The sequence below is a fragment of the Cnephaeus nilssonii genome (assembly GCF_951640355.1).
Source record: "Cnephaeus nilssonii genome assembly, chromosome: 19".
NCBI lineage: Eukaryota > Metazoa > Chordata > Mammalia > Chiroptera > Vespertilionidae > Cnephaeus > Cnephaeus nilssonii.
Window position 1 is genome coordinate 48,013,756 of NC_137090.1, and position 21,469 is coordinate 48,035,224.

The 21,469-nt window shown below is 41.5% G+C and overlaps 1 protein-coding gene across 3 annotated transcripts; it reads left to right on the plus strand.

Annotated features, from left to right (window-relative positions):
• The first annotated feature begins 1,932 nt into the window (after positions 1 to 1,932).
• Positions 1,933 to 21,193, plus strand: ZNF286A (zinc finger protein 286A). 3 transcript variants are annotated; one of them, XM_079797950.1, is made up of 6 exons: positions 1,933 to 2,071; positions 2,377 to 2,660; positions 3,566 to 3,654; positions 8,177 to 8,291; positions 10,437 to 10,532; positions 16,314 to 21,193. In XM_079797950.1, exons 2-6 carry the CDS (start codon positions 2,621 to 2,623, stop codon positions 17,543 to 17,545), a joined length of 1,572 nt encoding a protein of 523 aa, XP_079654076.1. In that variant the 5' UTR covers positions 1,933 to 2,071; positions 2,377 to 2,620; the 3' UTR covers positions 17,546 to 21,193. The 3 variants fall into 3 exon arrangements, with proteins under 3 accessions (XP_079654076.1, XP_079654077.1, XP_079654078.1); XM_079797951.1 differs by having other exon boundaries at positions 10,440 to 10,532; XM_079797952.1 differs by lacking the exon at positions 8,177 to 8,291 and having other exon boundaries at positions 10,440 to 10,532.
• The last annotated feature ends 276 nt before the right edge of the window (positions 21,194 to 21,469 follow it).

Sequence of the window (21,469 nt, forward strand, 5' to 3'; positions counted from 1 at the left end):
GAATATGTCACCTTTGCCCTAGCATCCGCCTGCAGACTGAAGAGTCCTGAGTTGGATTCCAGTCAAGGGCTCCATCCCCAGTAGGGAGCGTGCATGAGGCAGCGGATCAATGATCCTCTCTCATTATTGATGTTTCTATCCTCTATCCCTCTCCCTTCCTTTCTGCAGTCAATAAAAAAAAAATGTATTTTTTTAAAAAGAATATGTCACCTTTGCTGTTCTCTACTGTTAAAAGTGAGTCACAGATCCTATCCACACTGCGGGGGAGGGGGTGGGGGGCGGTTAAAGGATGTGAATAGCAGGAGGCACAGACAATGGGAGCTGGACAAAGGGTGCCATCCTGTGGGAACTAAAAATCATCGTTCCCCAAAGTTTGTGAAAGCCACGGAGAAGTTTTAAGCAGTAAAGTGACGTTATATTCTTGCTTTAGAATGCTCAATCGCTGGCCAGGAAGTGTGGAGAACAGATTGGTGGAAAAGAAAAGGTGAGTTAGAGAAATCAGTTAGGAGGCTGACCATAACCCAAGTGAAATGGTGGTGGCCAAAACGAAGGTAATGCCAGTGAGAATAGAGAAAGATGGACACAAATTGGAGCGTTAAGAAATACGAAATAGGGCTTGGCGGTAACTGCAGTGAGAGAAGAGGATATTCTGATTCTTGCTTTTATAAGTGGGTTTGGGCAGAGGAGGGCAGCTTAAACATTTTGAGTTTGAGGTGGGTAGGTTAGGATGAGAGACTAACCATGCTTGAGAGAACCACCTTGTTAACGAAAAAAAAAACACTGAAACCTGTAAAGAATTTTTGTGAGTTTATTTGAGCCAAACTGTCGACATATGCCAGGAAGCAGAACCTCAATGAATTGAGATAATGCTCCGGAGAATGCAGGGTTACATCTATATTTATACATTGAAATCAAAGGAAAGGGACGTAGGTGAGTTACAGATTACGGAGGTGGGACAAAGCAAAGCGGGGAAACCTCTGGGATAGGGTGAAAAGTGAAATGATGGGCATGTGCTTCTCTTACAGAGATGGATACAGGATACTTTAACGTAATTAACAGTTGACAATTAACTTGATAACAATAACAATGAGGGAATGTCCCGGTGCCATTTGTTGTGCCCTGAGGGGTCCGGGGTAAAAAGGAAGTTACAAGTTACCCAGACATCTCACAGACATCTCACAGATATGTTATCTTAGAGGTAAAAAGGCAAATGGGCTCAGTAAAGAAGATCTAAATTGATCTTTGTCAGGGAAGATATCGGACTAGGACATGACTACCCACTATAACCTGTTTGTAGTTAAATATTTAATTTTCAAACCACCCTTTGTGGTTATTCCAGGTCTCTGAGTTTGCAAGACTGCCACGCAGGCCTCCCCTGAGCTTGTCAGGTTAGCATGTGGCTCCTTTCATCCACAACCTCTTTGGATAAATTTAATGTTACACTTGCTTAAAAGAACATGTTGCTCAGATTTGTTGACACTGAATATTTTCAACTTCCCTCTCACACATGTGAATTTCCAGTATTACAAGTCTATGGATGCACGAACATCGATGTGCCTGTACACCCCACTGTTCCTAAAAATACACTTTCCATGTTGTTTGAAGGCAAAGGAGTTTGTTGAGCTAAAATATATGGAAAAGGCATAGACTGCTCGCATGTATCTTACGTTAGACTAACGTAGGTGGAACTCCTCCGCAGCGCTAAGCACTGGACTGTGCTCCCTCCAGCGCCGCTCGCCGCACAGACCAGGCTCCGAGTCCCTGACGTCAGCGCTCTCCGGTGCGACGGACCTCACGTGGCTGATGCAGCCCCGTACTCTCGCGAGAAGGAAAGAGCCGCTTCTTCGCAATCGTCACTCCCCCTCCCTCTCCCCCCCCCCCCCCCCCCCAACAGCGCCACGCGTGCTCCCACCTGCTGAGAAACAGAGTTTGGCTGTGCCCCGGGGACTTCTGGGAACCGTAGTTCTTGGCTGGATGAGGCTCGCCAGCCTCGCCCCCATCCCCTTCTCACGCATGCGCGACTCCGAGCTGGCCCGAGAAGTTCGTAGCCTTTGTCCGGCCCGGATGGGAGGTGAGTTGGGTTCTGAGGCCGCTTTTCAGCGCTCGGCTTCGGTGGCGGCCCCCGGGGCATCAGTCTGTGCCCAGCCGGGGCTGGAGCGCGCATTTGTGAAAAGGGCCTCGAGGGCGGACCATGAGCCCATCCCCTCCCGCTCCGGCCCGAGTCCCTCCCGCGGCTGCCGCCTCCCGGGGACGCGGGTGCGAGCGCGGTGCTGGCGGGCGCGACGGGCGGGGCGCGGGCCGGCGCGGGCTTCCGAGAGAGCCCGAACCCGGCGGCAGCCCCGGCGCCGTCTCCTCCAAGCTGCTCGGTCCCCGCAGGTACAGTGCCAAGCGGCAGGAACAGGCATCTGAGGATCGGTCTCCGGGACCTGGCCCCGGGAGCCGGGTGCCAGCATCCTGGGACCGAGGAAGAAGCAGGACCTGAGCTGGTGGCAGCCTTTCAGCAGCGCCCCGCCGGCCGGCAGGAGGGAGGACGGGCCTTCTCGCTGTGACGTGCCGAGCGGTCTAAATTGCGGAGCGGGGAGACGGGGGATCGGGACCTTCAGAACCGGGACGATTGGTGATGATGGAGAGAGATTTGGCCGAAATGCCCGAGAAGAGAGGTGAGCGTTGCTGGAATGCTGTTCTGTGTTGTGGAAGGGTGCAGGTCTTCCTCCCGAAAAGAAACCCGCTGCCTCCGGGGAGGGGGCCCTAGGCAGGCAGCTCTGCCGGTCTCCTTTGTCTGGGCTCCTTGAGTGAGAATGGAGGGCTTGGTGTGGGAGCTCCCCCCTCCCCACCTTAGCTGGTGCACAGTGGGTCCTTGAAAGCCACCTCAAAATGTTAGCAGCTAAGGCAGAGCAAAGCCTCAGTTACTTTTTCTCACCCGTTCTTTTTACCAAACTATCGGTGAGTCTGATAATTTAGCTTTTTTGGCAGGCAAAATATCTTCCCACATCTGTCATTTCACGTTGCACAATAATCTTATTTCAGTCGCGCCAATGTTGTTTTGCGTAGTAGAAAACAGGCACAGAGGTCAGTAGTTGACTAGCCCAGTCTTTCTTGAAGTTTGTCTGGGACCTCATGTCAGAATTTTCTACATGTTTTCTACTAACCCATGGCCTGCTTATTAGATTTCTAGAGTGCACCTCAGACTCAACCAGTAACAATTATTAGGACGTGGAATCCGGTGATCTACATTTCAGTAAGCTTGCATTGTAAGCTACATTTCAATAAGGGTGATTTTTGAGAACTGAGCCTATTTTTCTTACATTAATGTACATTAAGCTTGGAAATATTGACTTACTCTGATTTCTAGGTTAGAGAGTGCCACCTAACACAGGTAGGTGTTAGGTCCAGGTAGCAACATCCCTGGACTTTCTCCATGACCCTGGGTCAGGAGTTGTCTGGGCTGCCTTCAGGTGCAGTATTTGTGGGAGCATCATTCGTAGGGGGAGGGATTTTTTTTGTCTTGTAAATCTGAATCACAACATAGATTTAGATCCCACAGTTACCGCTTTCTTGCCCTTAGCTACGTCCTCCCAGGATTCTTTCTTTTCCCAAGAGAAGAGCACAGAAAAGGGAGACGTGACAGCTCTCCGCCTCACAGCCAGGTCCCAGGTGAGTGTGAGTCTTTACTGATTATTGAAAGTCCACCTTCTTTCTCAGAGCACAGGCACACACCCTTCTTTTTGATGTCAAGTTTCTTTGTCTACTAGAGCCCAGCTGGAGAGCTGAGTTCTATTCTAAGACTACTCGGGTGGCTAATGGGCTCAGTAGAAAATGTTTTCTACTAACCCATGGCATCTTCTCCATCTAGCACTTATTGTCAGTCAACAGGCAGGTAAGGAGCGTAATTACCCTTCTTTGCCTATTGTGCTAATTGCTGAGCTTGGTAACTTAGGAAACTATTTTAATAGAAAATATGGGGCATATCTTAATCTTCAGTTGATTATTCAAGATTCTTTTGTATTTTAGTTGTAATTCCAGTTTGGTCCTGGGAGCGTGTCTGTGTAGCATCCACTTACTCTGCCACCAGTTTTAATCTTTGGGGCATATCTTAAAATTTATGTTTCTGCAGGGGAATCAACATACACATGACTGTTACGTACGAAATTAAGAAAGCACCTTTCTTTAGTGCTGAAGTGAGTTATGAAAATAGTAAGTGCTCAGAAGTTCAGAAGAGCACTTGAACAGTGCTAATATCCAACCCTCCAAGATGATGAATGCACAAGTTTAGAAGTGAAACAATTTTCCAATCTGTCTTAACAAGGGCAAATATTAAGAATTGTTTAATTTAAGTGGTGATTGGCCTAGCTCAGTGGTCAGCAAACTCATTAGTCAACAGAGCCAAATAGCAACAGTACAACGATGGAAATTTCTTTTGAGAGCCAAATTTTTTAAACTTAAACTTCTTCTAACGCCACTTCTTCAAAATAGACTCGCCCAGGCCATGGTATTTTGTGGAAGAGCCACACTCAAGGGGCCAAAGAGCCGCATGTGGCTCGCGAGCCGCAGTTTGCCGACCACAGGCCTAGCTGGTTTGGCTCAATGGATAGAGTGTTGGCCTGCAGATGTGAGGTCCCGGGTTCAGTTTTGGTCAAGGGCACGTGCCCAGGTTGTGGGCTCGATCCCAGTAGGGGGTGTGCAAGAGGCAGCTGATCAGTGATTCTCTCTCATCATTGATGTTTCTATCTCTGTCTATCCCTCTACCTTCCTCTCTGAAATAAAGAAAAAAAATTTAAGTGGTGGTTGTACTATATGGGTGATTTGTGTACTGGTCTTTCAACTTTTTGTATGTTTGAAATTTTATTAAAAGAAGTTGGGTAAGAGAAAAAAGCTCTCTATGATGTGTGTGGCATGCCATAACCCAAGATTCCTGAACTCGCCTTTTTCTTTGCTACTGTGATCCCAAGTGTAAAAAGTCCATATTGCACATTAGTACTGTTTGTAAAAGTGACTTCTTGAGGTCACTTTTACAACCAACCTTATATACAGTACTTGCCTGTCTTAATTGGTTTCTCAACTGCCTTACATTAGTATTGAAGACTATTAGTCAAGAAGCTTTAAGTTGCAGCTGATAAAAGCTCAACTCAAACTGGTGTGAGGGAAAGGTATTTATTGGCTATCATAACTGAAAATCCAGGTCTAACTAGAAATAGAGCTCAAGTAATAACATTAGAACCTGTTTCCTCCATCTCACTGACTTCTTTTCTCTCTATGGGTTTTCCTCTCAAGAAAGTTTTCTTCCTAGTGCTGGCCCCTACCAAATCTATGCTCACATCTTCCCACCCTGAAGACCCGAGACAGAGGGCAGCTTCCCTCCTGGTCATTCCAGCAGAAGTCCAGGGGTTAACTCTTCAACGGGTATTGGGCCCATTCTTGGACCAGTTTGGGCCGACCTATGGAATATGCCTGCACACACACATGGAAACACACATACCACCCAGGAGTCAGAGATACAATTAATGCTACCTGAACTTCACTGGCCAGCATAGTGGCCAAGGAAAATCTAAGTACAAGTGCCAAAGGAACACTTTGAGGTTAGATTCAAGACTGTTAGAGTCTTGGATAGATTAAACCTTTTATGGAAAATTTTTAAAACTTTTGTCCTTTTTGCATTGCATTAGACGTCGTGTGATGCTAATATTATAACTATCTTATTAGAATTTGCCTGGACTGTGTTTTGTATTTGTGTATTCAATTTTTTTAAAGTATTAAAGTTTTAATTCTTGGTTGGTTGTAACCAGGTGAACAGCACAGACATATATAAATGTAAAAGTAGTATTACTTCCTCCTCAAATTCAGTCCCCTTCTTCTCCCTACTGAGGGTAACAGTTTGATTTGTATCTCTCCATATGCTTTTGTTGAACTTGCACTACTATATTCAGACATGTAATATTTCCTTTGATTTCTCCCATTGCCAGTCCACAACTTTGGGGTGTTTATAGGATTGTGATTGTATAAACAGGATTTGGCTTTTTTTTTTTTTTTTTTTTTAAGGGAAATTAATTCACCCGGCCAGTGTGTCTCAGTTGAGTGTTGTCTCAGGCACCAGGAGGTCACTGGTTCTATTCCTGGTCACGACACATGCCTGAGTTGGGGGCTCGATCCCCAGTAGAAAATGTACAGGAGGCAGCCAATCCATGTTTCTGTCTCTCTCTCCCTCTCCCTTCTCTCTGAAATCAATAGAAAAAACATTTACTTTTTTTTAAAAGGGAAATTAACTCATTCACATTAATATGGTTGTATGTTTCAATTTTTCTTGCCATGTGGTTTTTACAGTTCTATTTACTATGCTTTTCTTGTTTCTTTCATGTGTTTTTCTGCCTTTTGTGCATTGGTTTGCACTTGTGTCCTGATTTTTTTCTTCTAATCGTCTGGAAGCAATTCTCATTGAGTGTCACTTTAGCTGTGGATATGCAGGCTATAAAATCTCAGTCATTTTTCCTCAAAATGTCTTGTCTACCTAGTGATTTACATTTTATTTTATTTTATTTTCCAAGGATGATTGTTGTATGTTTTCAAGCTTCAGATTATTTCTGTTTTTGGAAACTATTTTGAAATAATTTAAGACTTAAAGAAATGTAAATGGTAGAAAGATTTCTTACATACTAGGGTTAGGGTTAGGATTTACCCTCCATTCATATTCTCCAAAAGTTAACACTTTACATCACTTTATTCTTATTTTCCAAATTCAGGAAACTAGCATTGATACAGTACCACAACCTACTGACCTTACTTAGACCTCCCAGCTAACCTGTTTTTCTTGTCTCCCTCACCCCTTTAATTTCTGCTTTTATCCTGTAATTCTTTCTATTTCTCTTAGTTTGTTGTTCTTTCTCTGACTTGACCTGTATGCTTTGTTCATTTATTTACATTATTTTTAATGAAATGGAAGTGTTTAAAGCTATGAAATTACCTCTGAGTACATTTTAGTGATTTGGCTTTGGTTTTGCATTTTATTATTTTGACATTCTGATGTTTTTTTCAATTATCAGTTATTGCTCTGTTCTATTTGTGCTTTGGAATTTATTTAAATTTACTTTGTTATTTTTGCAAATGCTTCATGAATGTTTAAATAGGTGTTTTCTAACCAGTTATAGCATTTGATATATATTTATTTCAATAACCTTGGAATATTATTCCCATTCTCTATGGTTTTATTTTAAAAGCCATGTAATGCCTTGCCTGGTATGGCTCAGTTGGTTGGAGTGTAGTCCCATGCACCAGAGGTCACGGGTTCAATTCATGGTCAGGGTACATACCTAGGTTGCAGTCAGGGCACATATAGGAGGCAAGGGATTGATTTGTCTGTAGCACATCAACGTTTCTCTCTCTCTCTCTCTCTCTCTCTCTCTCTCTCTCTCTCTCTTGTTCATTCTCTCGTTTGCGCTCTCGCTCTCCCTTCCTCCCTCTCTAAAAAATAAAAATAAACTTCATATTCTTTAAATAAATAAATAAAAAGGCATATAATACTTATATGTGTTTACCTCCTTACAGTTTTGTATTTTTTTTATCTTATAGAAACTTAATTCTGTGATATTTACACATAAACATCAGTTCTATCTGTACCCTTACTCAGTCTGTTGCCATCATTTTCAGTTAACGCTTTTTTCTTTAAATTAATTCCCTGCTTAATTGGGTTTGGTGCTCACTGCCAGTCTTTTCATTCCATGACTTCTCCATTCACAGGGTCTGTATTTCAGCTCACCTTCTGATTGGCTAGATGGATTCTTCAAGTTTTTATTGAGGACTCATAAGGAGAGTTATGCAGACAGGCTTTTTTTCCCTCCTCGGCCTGTATTTTGTTTACTTTGCCAAACTGCATCGTCAACTCATTGGTTCATGTTTTATTTTTAACTCTTTATTCCCCAGAAAAATGATAGTCGCTCAGTGGAGAAACCATGGTTGTATTTCTTTTGGTTCTCATATTGAACCTAGCAGAGCCTGCATGGCACATAACTGATACCAGTGACTTTACGTATGGTATTCAGAACCTGAATACTATTAGAACACTTGTCATTTCTCACTGTCACTTTAGAATGTATTCAGTCCCTCTGCTCCGGGGCCACCAACAGCTGCGGGGTGAAAGGGATGCTGTCAAGTGAAAGATGGTGAACAAAAGTATGTTTTGTCTTAGGCATCCGTGACATTCAAGGATGTGGCCATGGACTTTACCCCTGAGGAGTGGGGGAAGCTGGATCCTGCACAAAGGGACGTGATGCTGGAGAACTATAGGAACCTGGTCTCGCTTTGTAAGGATGGCTTCTCATTGTGACTCTGCAGTCTGCTTACGGGGACATCATTCTTTATTGAAAGTGAAATAGCTTGCACAGCCTTCGCTTTTCCGTTCAGGAGTCATAAAGTGTGACTCCTGTTGGACCCAGAAACAATCACTTCCTGTTCTAGGCTCTTGGTGAACTGCCTGTGCTTGTTTTGTATTAGGATTTTTTGGATTCAAGTGACAGAAACCTAATTCACACTAGCTTAGGGGGCAGGGAGTCTTCTTTTTTTCCATTGATTAAAAACAACAACATATTTATTGTAAGTTAAGTAAATTAATCTGTTTTTTTTTAAGAGATAACATTTTCCTGGGTATCTTCTGGAATTGAGTAATGGTTGATCCTGCCTGATGTTTGTTTGTTTTTTCAGATGGTTCTGTTTTAGTTTTCCCCTTACCCCTAAGGTGCAGGGCTTACCCCTAGGGAGGGCAAATTACTTTTTAAGGTATTTCTCTTCTTTGAAGTTTGTGGCCTTACGAATTTTTAACTAAAAGCCCACATTAACAGCTTGTCAATACTGATATGAGATAAAGTACAACCTCACTTTCTAGAAATTTGTCATTTCTAAAGTCTCTCCTCAGCATGTTATCCCCCCAGCTGTTGTGGTCTACTTAAAGTTGTGCTTCTCATACGTACAGCTCAGGACTCAAAAAGATTGGATGGTATTTGTATATAGATTTTGGTGCTCCTCTATAGTTACTTTCTCTATTGGTTGTGTTTCTTAAATAACAGTCCTTTGATAGAACTACTAGTAAACTGCACTTTCTCAGCAGCAGTAAGACTTCTGCTTTCTACTTGTACTTGATTGCCCCACACCATGATTTGGAAATATCATCAAGGTGAATATGAATACTACATCATATGTTTGCTTCTGTACTGAAGCCCAAATGTTATTGCTCGTCTATGTCTTCAAAATGTGGCTTTTGAAGTTAAATTGGGTTATTTACCTGTCTTTCTACAAAAGAGTTAATCTGTTAGCATATTGATGGGAGGTGGGGAAAAATGGGGTGTTTTTTATCTGATTAGACTTGCTCTTGCCAAGCATTGTGAACCTGGATTAAGTGTGGACTTGATAAATATTTCTGTCTTCCTTCAGCCATAATGATGGGCCTCATATGTATCCCTATTTTCCTCCAGGGGCAAATACTTGTCCCAGCTGCATTGGGTTTCCGCCACTTTCCTCAGGTAACAGTGTTGGATGGAGCCCATCCCCTGGCAGTGCAGGCTGCTGTTACTGAAGAGAGGTGGCTTTAGGTAGAGTGGAGGGAGGTATTGGATTCCTTAACCCACGTGGGAAAAATCGTGATTCAGGGAATCAAATATATAACCAGGAATTTCTTTCTTTTTTCTTTTTAAAATCATGTGACTTGGCTTTGCCCTACTGGCTTTATTCTTAGGATCTCCCCATGTGGCAAAGACGGCCTTTAGTAGCTCTAGGGTTATATTATTCTTCCAATTAGAGAACTAAGAGGAAAAAGGTAGTGCATCAATCCTAGGAGTTTCAGCAAATAGAGTCACATGTTGGTTAATGAAACAACTACTAGAGCCAGGGAAATAGGTTACTCTGGGCAGTTTGGAGCCTGTGCGTACCTATGTGCATGTGTGTGTCTTCACACACACATGCACAAGTGCATATATGTGTTTGTATGGATGTGGGAAGTATGTTAGCCCCTCCCTAACCTCATGTAATAAATTCCCTAAGAAAGCGGGTTCTAATAGCTAAAGAAGGAAGAAAGGAAAAAGAGAAGACAAATTCTCTAGTTACCACAGTCACAATGTGTGGTGCTGCCACTGAGATCCCGTTTTCTCCAGCTTCTTCCCAAGCTAAGGATTGATCTGCAGCGTCTCTCTGGAACTTCCTCAGTAAAGAAGGATAAGTTCTCTGCTTTTGTGACGGGCACAAACACTTGTGTTTTCAAGTGCATATACACTTCTTACCAGGCCCAGATTCCTGCAGATACTTTAAGCTTCCTGTGGAGGTGCATCTTCCCTCACCCCAGATCTTCCTGTAATTCCCATCCTCTTTGTAGATCAGGGGTTTGCCACTATGCTGTAGGATAGATGTTTGAGCCCATCGCAATAGCTGCTAGTAAGTCCCATTTCTTTCTTTCTTTTGAGCAGGGCTTCCAGTTTCCAAGCCTGAGAACTACAATTTGGAGAACGGAAAGGAAATATTGATGTTTGAGAGAAAAGTCCCCAGAAGCAGCTATTCAGGTGAGTCAAATAGATGGGAGTCTTCAGAAATAGCCCCTCAGGACAGTGAAGAATTGGCACTTTTCGGTGCTTAAGAAAGACTATATTAGCAGTGCCTATATGCTTTATCCTATATAATAAAAGCATAATATGCAAATCAACCGAATGGCAGAACAACCAGTCAGCAGGGGGTGGGGCCAGTGAGCAGGCCACACTAGGCCAGCCAAAGAGCATGCCAGCGGGCAGAGGGAGGGGATGGGGGCGGGGCAGGAGGCAGCAGCGACCAGCAGCAGTGTGATGGGGAGGGTGGGGGGGCGCCAGGTGGCACCGTCCCCTGATCAGCCGCCCAGTCGCCTCCCACAGAGGGAGGCCAGCAGCAGCAGTGGGGTGATGTGGGCAGCACCTTCCCCTGATCGGCCCACCCAGTCACCTCCCACAGTGGGGAAAATTCATGCACAGGGGCGGGGGTGGGGAGGGAGCAGGGTGGGTGTCTCGCCGTCCGGGAACCCTCAGGAGATGTCGGGCCTAAACCGGCAGTCAGACATCCCTCTCACAATCCGGGACACTGCATGCACCATTGACCATACTTTTCATACAGGTGAAAGGCATCTTGCTGCTGTATGGGCAGCTACACTTTTTTGCCCTGATTATAAAAAGTAGTACATAACATGATCCTTCTGAGGCAGTAGTACCATTTTCCCCATCTTATGGATGGAAAAACTGAAGCAGAGAGAAGTTAAGTAATTGGCTTTGTCACGAAGTTATAAGTGTCAGAATCAGGGCTGACCACAAAATGTGCAAGCCAGAGTCCACGCATGTCATCACTGCATCATCCTGTTTTTTGAGTGTTAGAGTAGCCTTGCCAGGTTTTAATTTTTAAATCTAAGAGACTGTTCCCAATATATAGGGTAGGGTCCCTAGGCCTGACCAGCGGGCAGAGCGAAGGGCGGGGGGGGGGAAGCCCTCCACTGGCACCCACCTTGGCTGGCGGCCTGGCGCCACCCGCTGGCCGCCCCTCTCCCATCACCTCCGGGGGGGGGGGGGAGGGCAGTGCATGCCATAGCAACCTATCGTTCCGCCAATCATTCCGCAGTTCAGTTGATTTGCATATTAGGGTTTTATTATATAGGATATAATTTTTTTTTATTAATTTCAGAGAGGAAGGGGGAGAGATATATAACTACAGGTCTATGAATTTTCACAAGTTGAATACAGCTCCCAAATCAAGAAACAATCTTTCCAGCACCCCTAGAAGCACCCTTGTGCCCTCTAAGTCACTGCCCTCCTTCCTAGAGTAACCTTATCCTAACTTCTAATACCCAGATTAGCTTTGATTTAGTTTTATATAAACAGAATCATCTTGTATGTGCTATTGTGCCTGACTTCCTTCACTGAGGATTACTGTGAGATACATTCATTTTGTAACATTTAGTTGTACTTGCACGAATTTCATGCATCAAGCCTCTAGTTTTTTTATAAAAACAGCTATCTTCTGCAACAACAACAACAAAATGTTGAATAGCATTGTTTTACTTTTTTTAATATTTTTATTGATTTCAGAGAGGAAGGGAGAGGGAGAGAGAGATAGAAACATCAATGATGAGAGAGTATCATTGATCGGCTGCCTCCTGCACACCCCCTACTGGGAATCGAGCCTGCAACCCATGTATGTGCCCTTGACTGGAATCAAATCCGGGACCTTCTAGTCCGCAGTCCAATGCTCTCTCTATCCACTGAGCCAAACTAGCTAGGGCTTGTTTTATATTTTTACAAATCTTTTCAATGTGTGACTTAATAGAAGACAGTTATGTTGTCACACTTGCTTCTGAGTGCAGTTTGTGGTGATGTGTGGGTCTAGTTGATCTGTATGAAGAAAATCCAGCCCTGGCTGGATGGCTTAGTTGGTTGGAGCATCGTCCCATACACACACACAAAAAAAAGTTTGTGGGTTTGATCCCAGTCAGAGGTATACAGGAGGCAACCAGTCTATGTCTGTCTGTCTGTCTGTCTCTCTCTCTCTCTCTCTCTCTCTCTCTCTCTTCTCTCTCTCTCTCTTTCCCCCTCTTGCTCTTCCTCTCTCCCTCCCTCCCTCACTCACTCACTCATTCCCTTCCTCTTTCTCCAAATCAATAAAAACATATCCTCAGTGAGGATTTAAAAAATAATAAAGAATATTTTTTTCAAAACAAAAGAAAGAAAATCCAGCCTCACCCCCAATATATAATTGGAAAAGGGAGGAGGATTTTATGGTCTCTTCCGATACTTGTGGATGTTCTGATACTACACCAAAACTGAGCAAGTGGTAGTTTCTGAAAGATTAGTTAACAGTGTGGCATCTGAAACTATATCCATGGTTTTTCATACTTTTACATTAAAACCTATTGATATTTTCACCCTAGCTGGGTTGGCTCAGAGGATAAAGCATCAGCCTGCAGACTGAAGGGTCCCAGGTTCAATTCTGGTCAAGGGCACTTACCCAGGTTGCTGGCTCGATCCCCAGTAGGGGTGTGCAGGATGCAGTTAATCAATGATTCTCCCTCATCATTAATGTTTCTATCTCTCTCTCCCTCTCCCTCTCAGAAATCAATAAAAAAACAAAAACCTATTGATATTTTGGAAAATACTGGTTCACTGAGTTATGGAGATCTTCCAAATATTGGCACATTACATTATACAATATTTAAAAAATAACAGTCCTGGCCAGGTAGCTCAGGTGGTTATAGCATCATTGGTTACACCAAGATTGTGGGTTTGATCCCCCGTCAGGCACATACAAGAATTAGCCAGTAAGTAAGTGGAACAATAAATTGATCTTTCTCTCTTTCTCTCCCTTTCTCTCTCAAATTAATAAATAAAAATATTTTAGACAATTTTTGATGTCACCACTGACCTTGTCAGGAAAGTCTTTTAAGTATTAGGAAGATAAGCTGTCGGCCCCTGACTAGCTATCAGGCTACCAATAATAGTTAAATGTTTTTCAAAATTATAATTTTTTCCTGAAAGCTCAAATTTTATCAAACACTGTCAGTTGCTTTTCCTGACATGACATGCTCACTTTGTTCATCTTTAGAAAATATCTGCCAAATATCCAACACGGGTAATATGAATTGTCTGTCAGTTGTTCTTTCAAGAAAAAATGTGGTCCATGAAAAAAATGGCTAGTTCAGCTCACAACTCACACTATCTCATGAGTGATTATCTTCAAGACAATCATCAGACTGTGATATGACCAGAATTGCTTTATGAATATTTCCTATTTCATTAATCCAGAACATTAAAAAGGCATGTTCTCAAGGTTTGAAGTTTTTAAAAGTTAATAATGTTTACTGTTGCCCAGCTGGAGTGACTCATTTGTTTGAGCATCATCCTGTGCACCAAAAGGTTGCAGGTTTGATTCCTGGTCAGGGTACCTACCTGGGGGGTTGTGCGTTTGTTTGATATCTCTCTCTCTCTCTCTCTCTCTCTCTCTCTCTCTCTCCTCCCTCTCCCTCTCCCTCTCCCTCTCCCTCTCTCTCTCTAAGCATGTCCTCAGATGAGGATTAAAAAACAATAATACTGTTTACTCAGGCATTTTCTTATTTTTTTTATTATTGATTTCAGAAAGGAAGGGAGAGGGAGAGAGAGAGAGAAACATCAGTGATGAGAGAATCATCAATCGGCTTCCCCCTGCATCCCTGCATGCCCCCTCCTGGGGATCGAGCCCACAACCCGGGCATGTGCTCTGACTGGAATTGAACCCAGGACCCTTAAGTCCACAGGTCGATGCTTTATCCACTGAGCCAAACCAGCTAGGGGCTACTCAGACATTTTTAAGTGAAACTGGTTTGTTTTTTAACCAAGAGTACATGGTGGAAAGAATACAATAACTACTAGTAAGTTTGGAGTCATTGTCCTGATTCGTGCTAAGTCATGAGCAGTTTTACCACTATTTCTTTTGCAACATCAGTGCAAATGTCATGGCACTGAAAAAGGTAACATGTAAGTATTATTTTGAAAATAGTTTTGAACTTACATACTTTCAAGGGTCCATGGACCACACTTTGAGACCTCTACCTCTACCTCTACCTACCTATACTAACCTTATATCAATTTGCATTTTATATGTAGTACTTATGCTGTGTCAGAGTTTTAAATGCTTTATAAATATTTTCATTTAATGCTTTAGAAGATGTTATTATTTCTCATGAAGTAGGTATTGTTATTGCCCCATATTACAGATAACTGCAGTTTTAACTGTGTTTTAGTTCCTCAAGGAATTCTCCCTTTATCTCCCTAGATTCCCTTTTTTATAGTCTTTCATAGCATCATTTGGCTGTTATTACTTAGTATTTACCATAGGTACAATTTTATATGTATTTGTGAAATGTTAGACTAAATTATCTCTATCTGTCCTTGGTTTTGGAAAATATAACCAAATATGTGTGCATGAATTTGTGCATGGGTGGGGTCTGGCCAGGGGGAGGGGACATGGGCGGTTGGCGGGCCTGCCTGCTGGTCGAACTCCTGGTCGAGGGGACAATTTGCATATTAGCCTTTTGTTATATAGGATATACACTAAGTGGCCAGATTATTATGTGTTCAGAGATCATAATAATCTGGCCACTCAGTGTGTGTGTGTGTGTGTGTGTGTGTGTGTGTGTGTGTGTGTGTGTATAAAAGGTTAAGTGACTGGCCACCAAGGGGCAGATGCTCAACGCAGGAGCTGCGAGCAACAGCAACTTTGCAGAGTGCCCTCTCACACTCCGGGACCCCTCGGGGGATGTCAGACTGCCAGTTTCGGCCTGATCCTCAGAGGCCAGGCTGAGGGACCCCATCTGCCGGAGGGACCCCGCTCACTCTGCATATGGCCTTCGAGCCCCAGCGCTGCCCCAGGTGCGGCCAGCCAGGGAGGGACCACAGGAGGTTGGCTCCAGGGCGTGTCCAGCCTGTCTCGCCCAGTCCCACTGGCCACCTTCTAATTAATTTCCTTTCAATGTGCACGAATTTGTGCACCAGGCCTCTAGTGTTATATATTTGTATCTCCCCTTCTTTCTCTACACAAGAAGTAGCAGACTGTGCATGCTAATTTGCAGTTTGCTACTTTTTGTGTAGAGAAAGAAGGAGGGTACAAATATATAGACATTTGTATCCTGAAGATCACTATGGCAATATATAGAGATCTTTCTTATTTTTTAAAAGTTGCATAGTACTTCATTATTTATTTAATCAGTTCTCTATAGTAGGATATAAGATATGTTATGTTACCAAGTTTTTGATACCTGTATTAGTATGGTAATGAATATTCTTGTTTCATGTATAATTTTATATATTTGCCATTATATCTTTGGGAGTTCATATGAGATTTTTGATCAGGTGTTTGTTATAAAAGCATTGTTAGGGAATATTAAACTGGAAATGGAAAGCATATTTGGAGATGAGTAGGATTAGATGACTAAAATTTTAGAAGTTGTAACTGTCCTCAACTCTAAGGTGATAACTGCCTGGATTTTTATTACTGTGGTAGTATTTTGTATTCACATTTCCTGCTGACCCAGCGATAGATTACTTCATCTGCATCCCTCCTTCTTCTTTATTTCTAGTCATCTTTCCCCCATTGACTCTCCTGGATATCGTCTGTTCATTTTCTCTGCATATACTCTTCATCTCCCTCCATTTGCCTCTCTTTGAGAATCATCTCATGAGTTAATTCCACTTATTCATTGAAGCCATGCTTTTTGCCTTCATTAACTCTTACCTGTTACAGAACTGCCTTTTCATTGAGCATAGAAAATGAAAGCGATTTGCATTTTCAATTTTTTTCAGACTCAGAGAGTAGACCTGAGAACAAAGATTCAACTTCAGTGCAAGATTTTTCCAAAGAAGAATCGTGCCAGGTTGCAATAATAGACAGACTGACAGGAAATCGTGTCTATGATACCAACTTGAAAACAACTTTTGAATGTGAAAATTTATTAGAGAATCAGCAAGGAAATCAGGGGAGACACTTGAGAGAAATGTTCACCTACATTAATTCACTCCCTGAAGAAAGAGCTCATGAGCATGATGTATATTGGAAAAACTTTAGTCAGAAGTCTGTCCTTCTCACTCAAGACAGAGTTCCAAAAGGATCCTATGCCTTCCATACACTTGAAAAGAGATTGAAACAGAAATCAAACTTAAGGAAAAAACAGAGAACCTATAAAGAGAAAAAACCTCATAAATGTAATGATTGTGGTGAACTATTCACTTACCATTCAGTGCTTATTCGACACCAGAGAGTCCATACTGGAGAGAAACCCTATAGCTGTGACGAATGTGGGAAATCTTTTAGCCACAGAGCTAATTTAACTAAACATCAGAGAACTCATACTAGAATTCTCTTTGAGTGCAGTGAATGCAAGAAAGCCTTTACAGAAAGCTCATCCCTTGCAATACATCAGAGAATTCACATTGGAGAGAGACCTTATGAATGCAATGAATGTGGGAAAGGATTTAATCGAAGTACACATCTTGTACAGCATCAGTTGATCCATACTGGAGTGAAGCCTTATGAATGTAATGAATGTGATAAAGCTTTCATTCATTCCTCAGCACTCATCAAACATCAAAGAACTCATACTGGAGAGAAACCCTATAAATGTCAGGAATGTGGGAAAGCTTTTAGCCATTGCTCGTCCCTGACTAAACATCAGAGAGTTCATACTGGAGAAAAGCCATATGAATGTAGTGAATGTGGAAAAACCTTTAGTCAGAGCACACATCTTGTTCAGCATCAAAGAATTCATACTGGAGAGAAACCCTATGAGTGTAACGAATGTGGGAAAACCTTCAGCCGGAGTTCAAATTTTGCTAAACATCAAAGAATTCATATTGGAAAGAAACCATACAAATGTAATGAATGTGGAAAAGCCTTTATTCATTCATCAGCTCTTATTCAACACCAGAGAACTCATACTGGAGAGAAACCCTATAGATGTAATGAATGTGGGAAAAGCTTTAAGTGCAGTTCATCCCTCATCAGACATCAAAGAATTCATACAGAAGAGCAACCCTGAAAAATTATTAAATGTAAAGAAATGTAAGTTGGTTTTATCACTGTTAAATTCAAGAGTGTTTAGGTGGAAGATGCTTAAAATGCTGCTTATAGACCAGTTTTGTATACATCTGATTTTACATGCATAGTACATACATATTTTTGAGCCATAAACAAAATGTTCCTTACACCCATTGATTTAATAATTATGAAAGCTACTAGCCAGAGACTTCATATTTTGAGCCCTAATCCCTCCCTAATACCTTTTTATGGATGTTCAAGAAATCCTTAGGAATGGGTAGCAATATAATCATTGTAGAATCCAGTTTCTCCCTCTTTGTAAGGAAGTTCTCATTTATTAGGTTAGGCAGAGGGTTCATATCCTTATTATCAGGAAGATACAGAGTTGTACCTCTTTGAATCCAAAAACAGAGATCCAGACTTATAGGTAGTGTCATTTCCTTTATATTAGCTATAAAAAGTTAAAGGTTAAGAGTTGAAATATGCTTTGTATTCCTTCTCTACCCCAAAGGCTACTCTCAAATTTGATGAACGTAAATAGAATTTATTTACAGCAGGTTCTAAGTTAGATTCACATGAATTCTGCTTGTAGACTTAGATAATTGTCTTTCTGCTGTGTGGAACTTCATTTTCTACTTCCTTGCAGAGTGCCCTCTCACACTCCGGGACCCCTCGGGGGATGTCAGACTGCCAGTTTCGGCCTGATCCTCAGAGGCCAGGCTGAAGTAGAATGGGTCAGAATCTTAACTCTAGTTTTTGAACAAGTCCTTCTTTTCTTGTCCTTGGCATTCATTGAATAAATCATTAGTTTTCTATAATTACAGTATTAGGAATATTTTGTTCTTTACATTCTGCTTTCTGTAAACTATGCTTTGTCACTTTGAGGAAAAGCCACTGGGATGTTGAGAGTCTGAAAAGTTGATGGGTTCAATGTGTTGTATTTAGGATCCCAGTCAAGAAACATAACTGAAGCACCTGTAAGACACAAGGACACCTTCCTGTCAGATATGGAAAATAGCTCACAGGACAATGACTCACTTGAGGATAAACAGCTTCCCTCTATTAAGAAGTTGGCCATTTCTCTGACCTTCATGTTTACCCACATGTTTTGTTCCTATTCTCTTTATATGACGTATCCCAGAATCCTAAAGAAAATTGAAATGGCATGAAATCACATAATATATTGATATATTGACATACGTACATGGGTGACCAAAGACTACTAATGGGATAAGGAACACAAAAGCGCTCAAATATCTAGCAAAACTATACAAATGGCAGGTTTTTTTGTTACTCTATTACATATTGTGTGAAAAGAAGATTTTAAAGTAGAGGGAAAAGTAGTTATAGATTTCTTCTTCCCTTCTAAATTCTTTTATGAACATTCAGCACCACCAGTCCATGTTTTGCCCCCTCCAAATTATCCCTGTGACTTATAATTCCCTCTCTGTAGACTTTACTTATATTATTGAAGAAGAATAGGAGAATAAAATTTTTTTAAATGGTGGTAGTAGAGAGCATTAAGGATGGATTGAGCATAAATCCAGCAATGATGGAAATCAAACAATATGAAAGAAATGGGGCTAAAAAATTGTTGTAAAGAATTTTTAAAAACACATTGAAAGGTGTTGAGAAGATTGGGAAGGCTCAAGGTCTCAGAAGTCAGGGTAGGATAATAGCTGATGAGCAACATAAAGGAAAGAGAACTCAACCCTTGTTATCACTTTAATATTCAATATTGATCTAAAGCAGGAATTGACAAACTGTGACCTGCACCCATATACCAAGTTCATCTACTGCTGTTACTGTGAATGTTTAATTGAATACGGCCACACTCATTCATTTACATGTTTTGTTTGGCTATTTTATACTATAATGGCAGAGTTGAGTAGTTGTAGCAGAGAGTATATATATCCTGAAAAGCCTAAAATACTTGCTATTTCTCAATATGCCAAATGCTTGAGTGAAAAATAAATGCATCATTTGGAGGCCAAAATTTGACTAACAAAATCAACATGGGCTTTTCAAAGCTGGGTTTTAATTCTGCCATCTCTGATTAGAATTATGTGACCTTGAGAAGGACCTGGAACAATAAATTATATAGAGTCTCCTCTCTCCCTCTACCACTCCCTTTCTCCAGATGTGTGTACACACACACATTAATGAAGTGATGTCTTAGTTCATTTGAGCTGTACAACATTCAATTATCACAGTTCTGGAAACTAGAAAGTCCAAGCTCAAGGCACTGGCAGATTCTATGTCTGAAGGGCAGGGGGAGCTCTGGGGCCTCTTGTATAAGAGTACTACTGTTCATGAGAGTTCTGTCATCATAACGTCATTACCTTTTAAAGGCCCCCATCTTCTAATACCATCACTTTGGGATTAGGTTTCAATGTGAATTTTTGAGGGGACACAAACATTCAGTCTATAGCAAGTAGCTAAACATCCATCAGTAGAAATTAAGAATGAGTGTCTCCCACCCCTTCTGTCTGCTGATTAAGAACTGTAAGCATCCTGCTGTCAGCTCATGATAGAGAAGGGGCTTCACTTTCTACTCTTGCTTCTATCTGGTACTGTACCTACACACTCCCTTTTAGACCTTGAGGAATCTGCTTTTTTCCCTTCTGGGTACCACTTAACCAGGAGCTATCTGGTAGTTCCAAAGACTCATGTTTGTAATCAAATGGCAGTTTAAGTGATGTTAAAGGATTTGCTCTGTTTTACTGAGAACTCTGGCCCTTTGTATTTCATTATTTGTTCTTTTTATACCTGGTGTTAAATCTGACTGTGTGTGTGTACCTTGACATGAATCATGGAAGTTTTAGCGGTCTACTTTTCAAATATTTTTTGTTACCTATAAACTAAATTTGACTGCTCTTATTGGCCCACTGTCAATAAAGATGTTTATACATTTATTGTCAGAAACTTTTATAAGTTGCTTTTAAGTTCTCCTAATTTAATCATATTTTAAGAGATAAAGAAAAGCCAACCATGAAATATACCCATATCATTCAGGAAACCAATTACATTTCTAATTGTTCATCTGGGCTTCACAACCTCTGGAGATATAGATCGGGGAATACCCACCACAGCCCATGTATTTGCCAGAACGTTAAAAGTAGAGGAAGGATGTTTTTGTCGAAGTGTCTTCGGGCTGAGTACAGGCACCACTCAGCAGGGGTAATAGGAGGAAAAAGGAGATAAAAATTAATTTCATATAAAACATACAGTTAAAACTAGGCAAGATAGGGTAAAAAACTGATTTAGTATAAATTTTAAATTACATCTGGCTTTTAAGAAGATAGTGTAATGTCACCCAAACGAATAAAATGGTGGTATAAGAATACCAAACATTCAAATTGTTGGCAATTAACTAATTGAACTATCTATTAAATTTGTTTTATTTTCTCAGATGAGTTTTCACTTTTTAAAGAAATATTACAATAGGACTCGAGTTGGAAGCTCTTTGTCCCTGCTTTCTCCCTTTCCTTACCTAATTCTTTTTTAGGCCCCAAATGGGCAGTCTTGGGATCCAGAGCCAAATGAGCTATCCCTCACCCTTTGCCTTGTATTAATTGGCAAGACAAAGGGTGTTCTCCTGTGCTAATATGTATAATGCGACATTTACGATTACGTTGTAGTTCCAATTAATGTCCTCAAAAAATTAAAGTTTTTCATTGAATTGTTCTTTACATTTTCCAACATGTGTAATCTCTGTTATTTTTTAACCTTTCACTTAGCAGGGTTAATAGCAGGTTCATCCATAAACCAGATAATCTGCCCTGACATTGAGTTGACTGTACATAAAGTGTTCATACCTCACCCCCACCAGTTCACCCATAACACATTATCATCATGTCAGAAAAGGAACCAGGCTTCCTCAGAGAAATGGCTGATTCTGAGTGAAGGCAGTTGCAATAAGAGC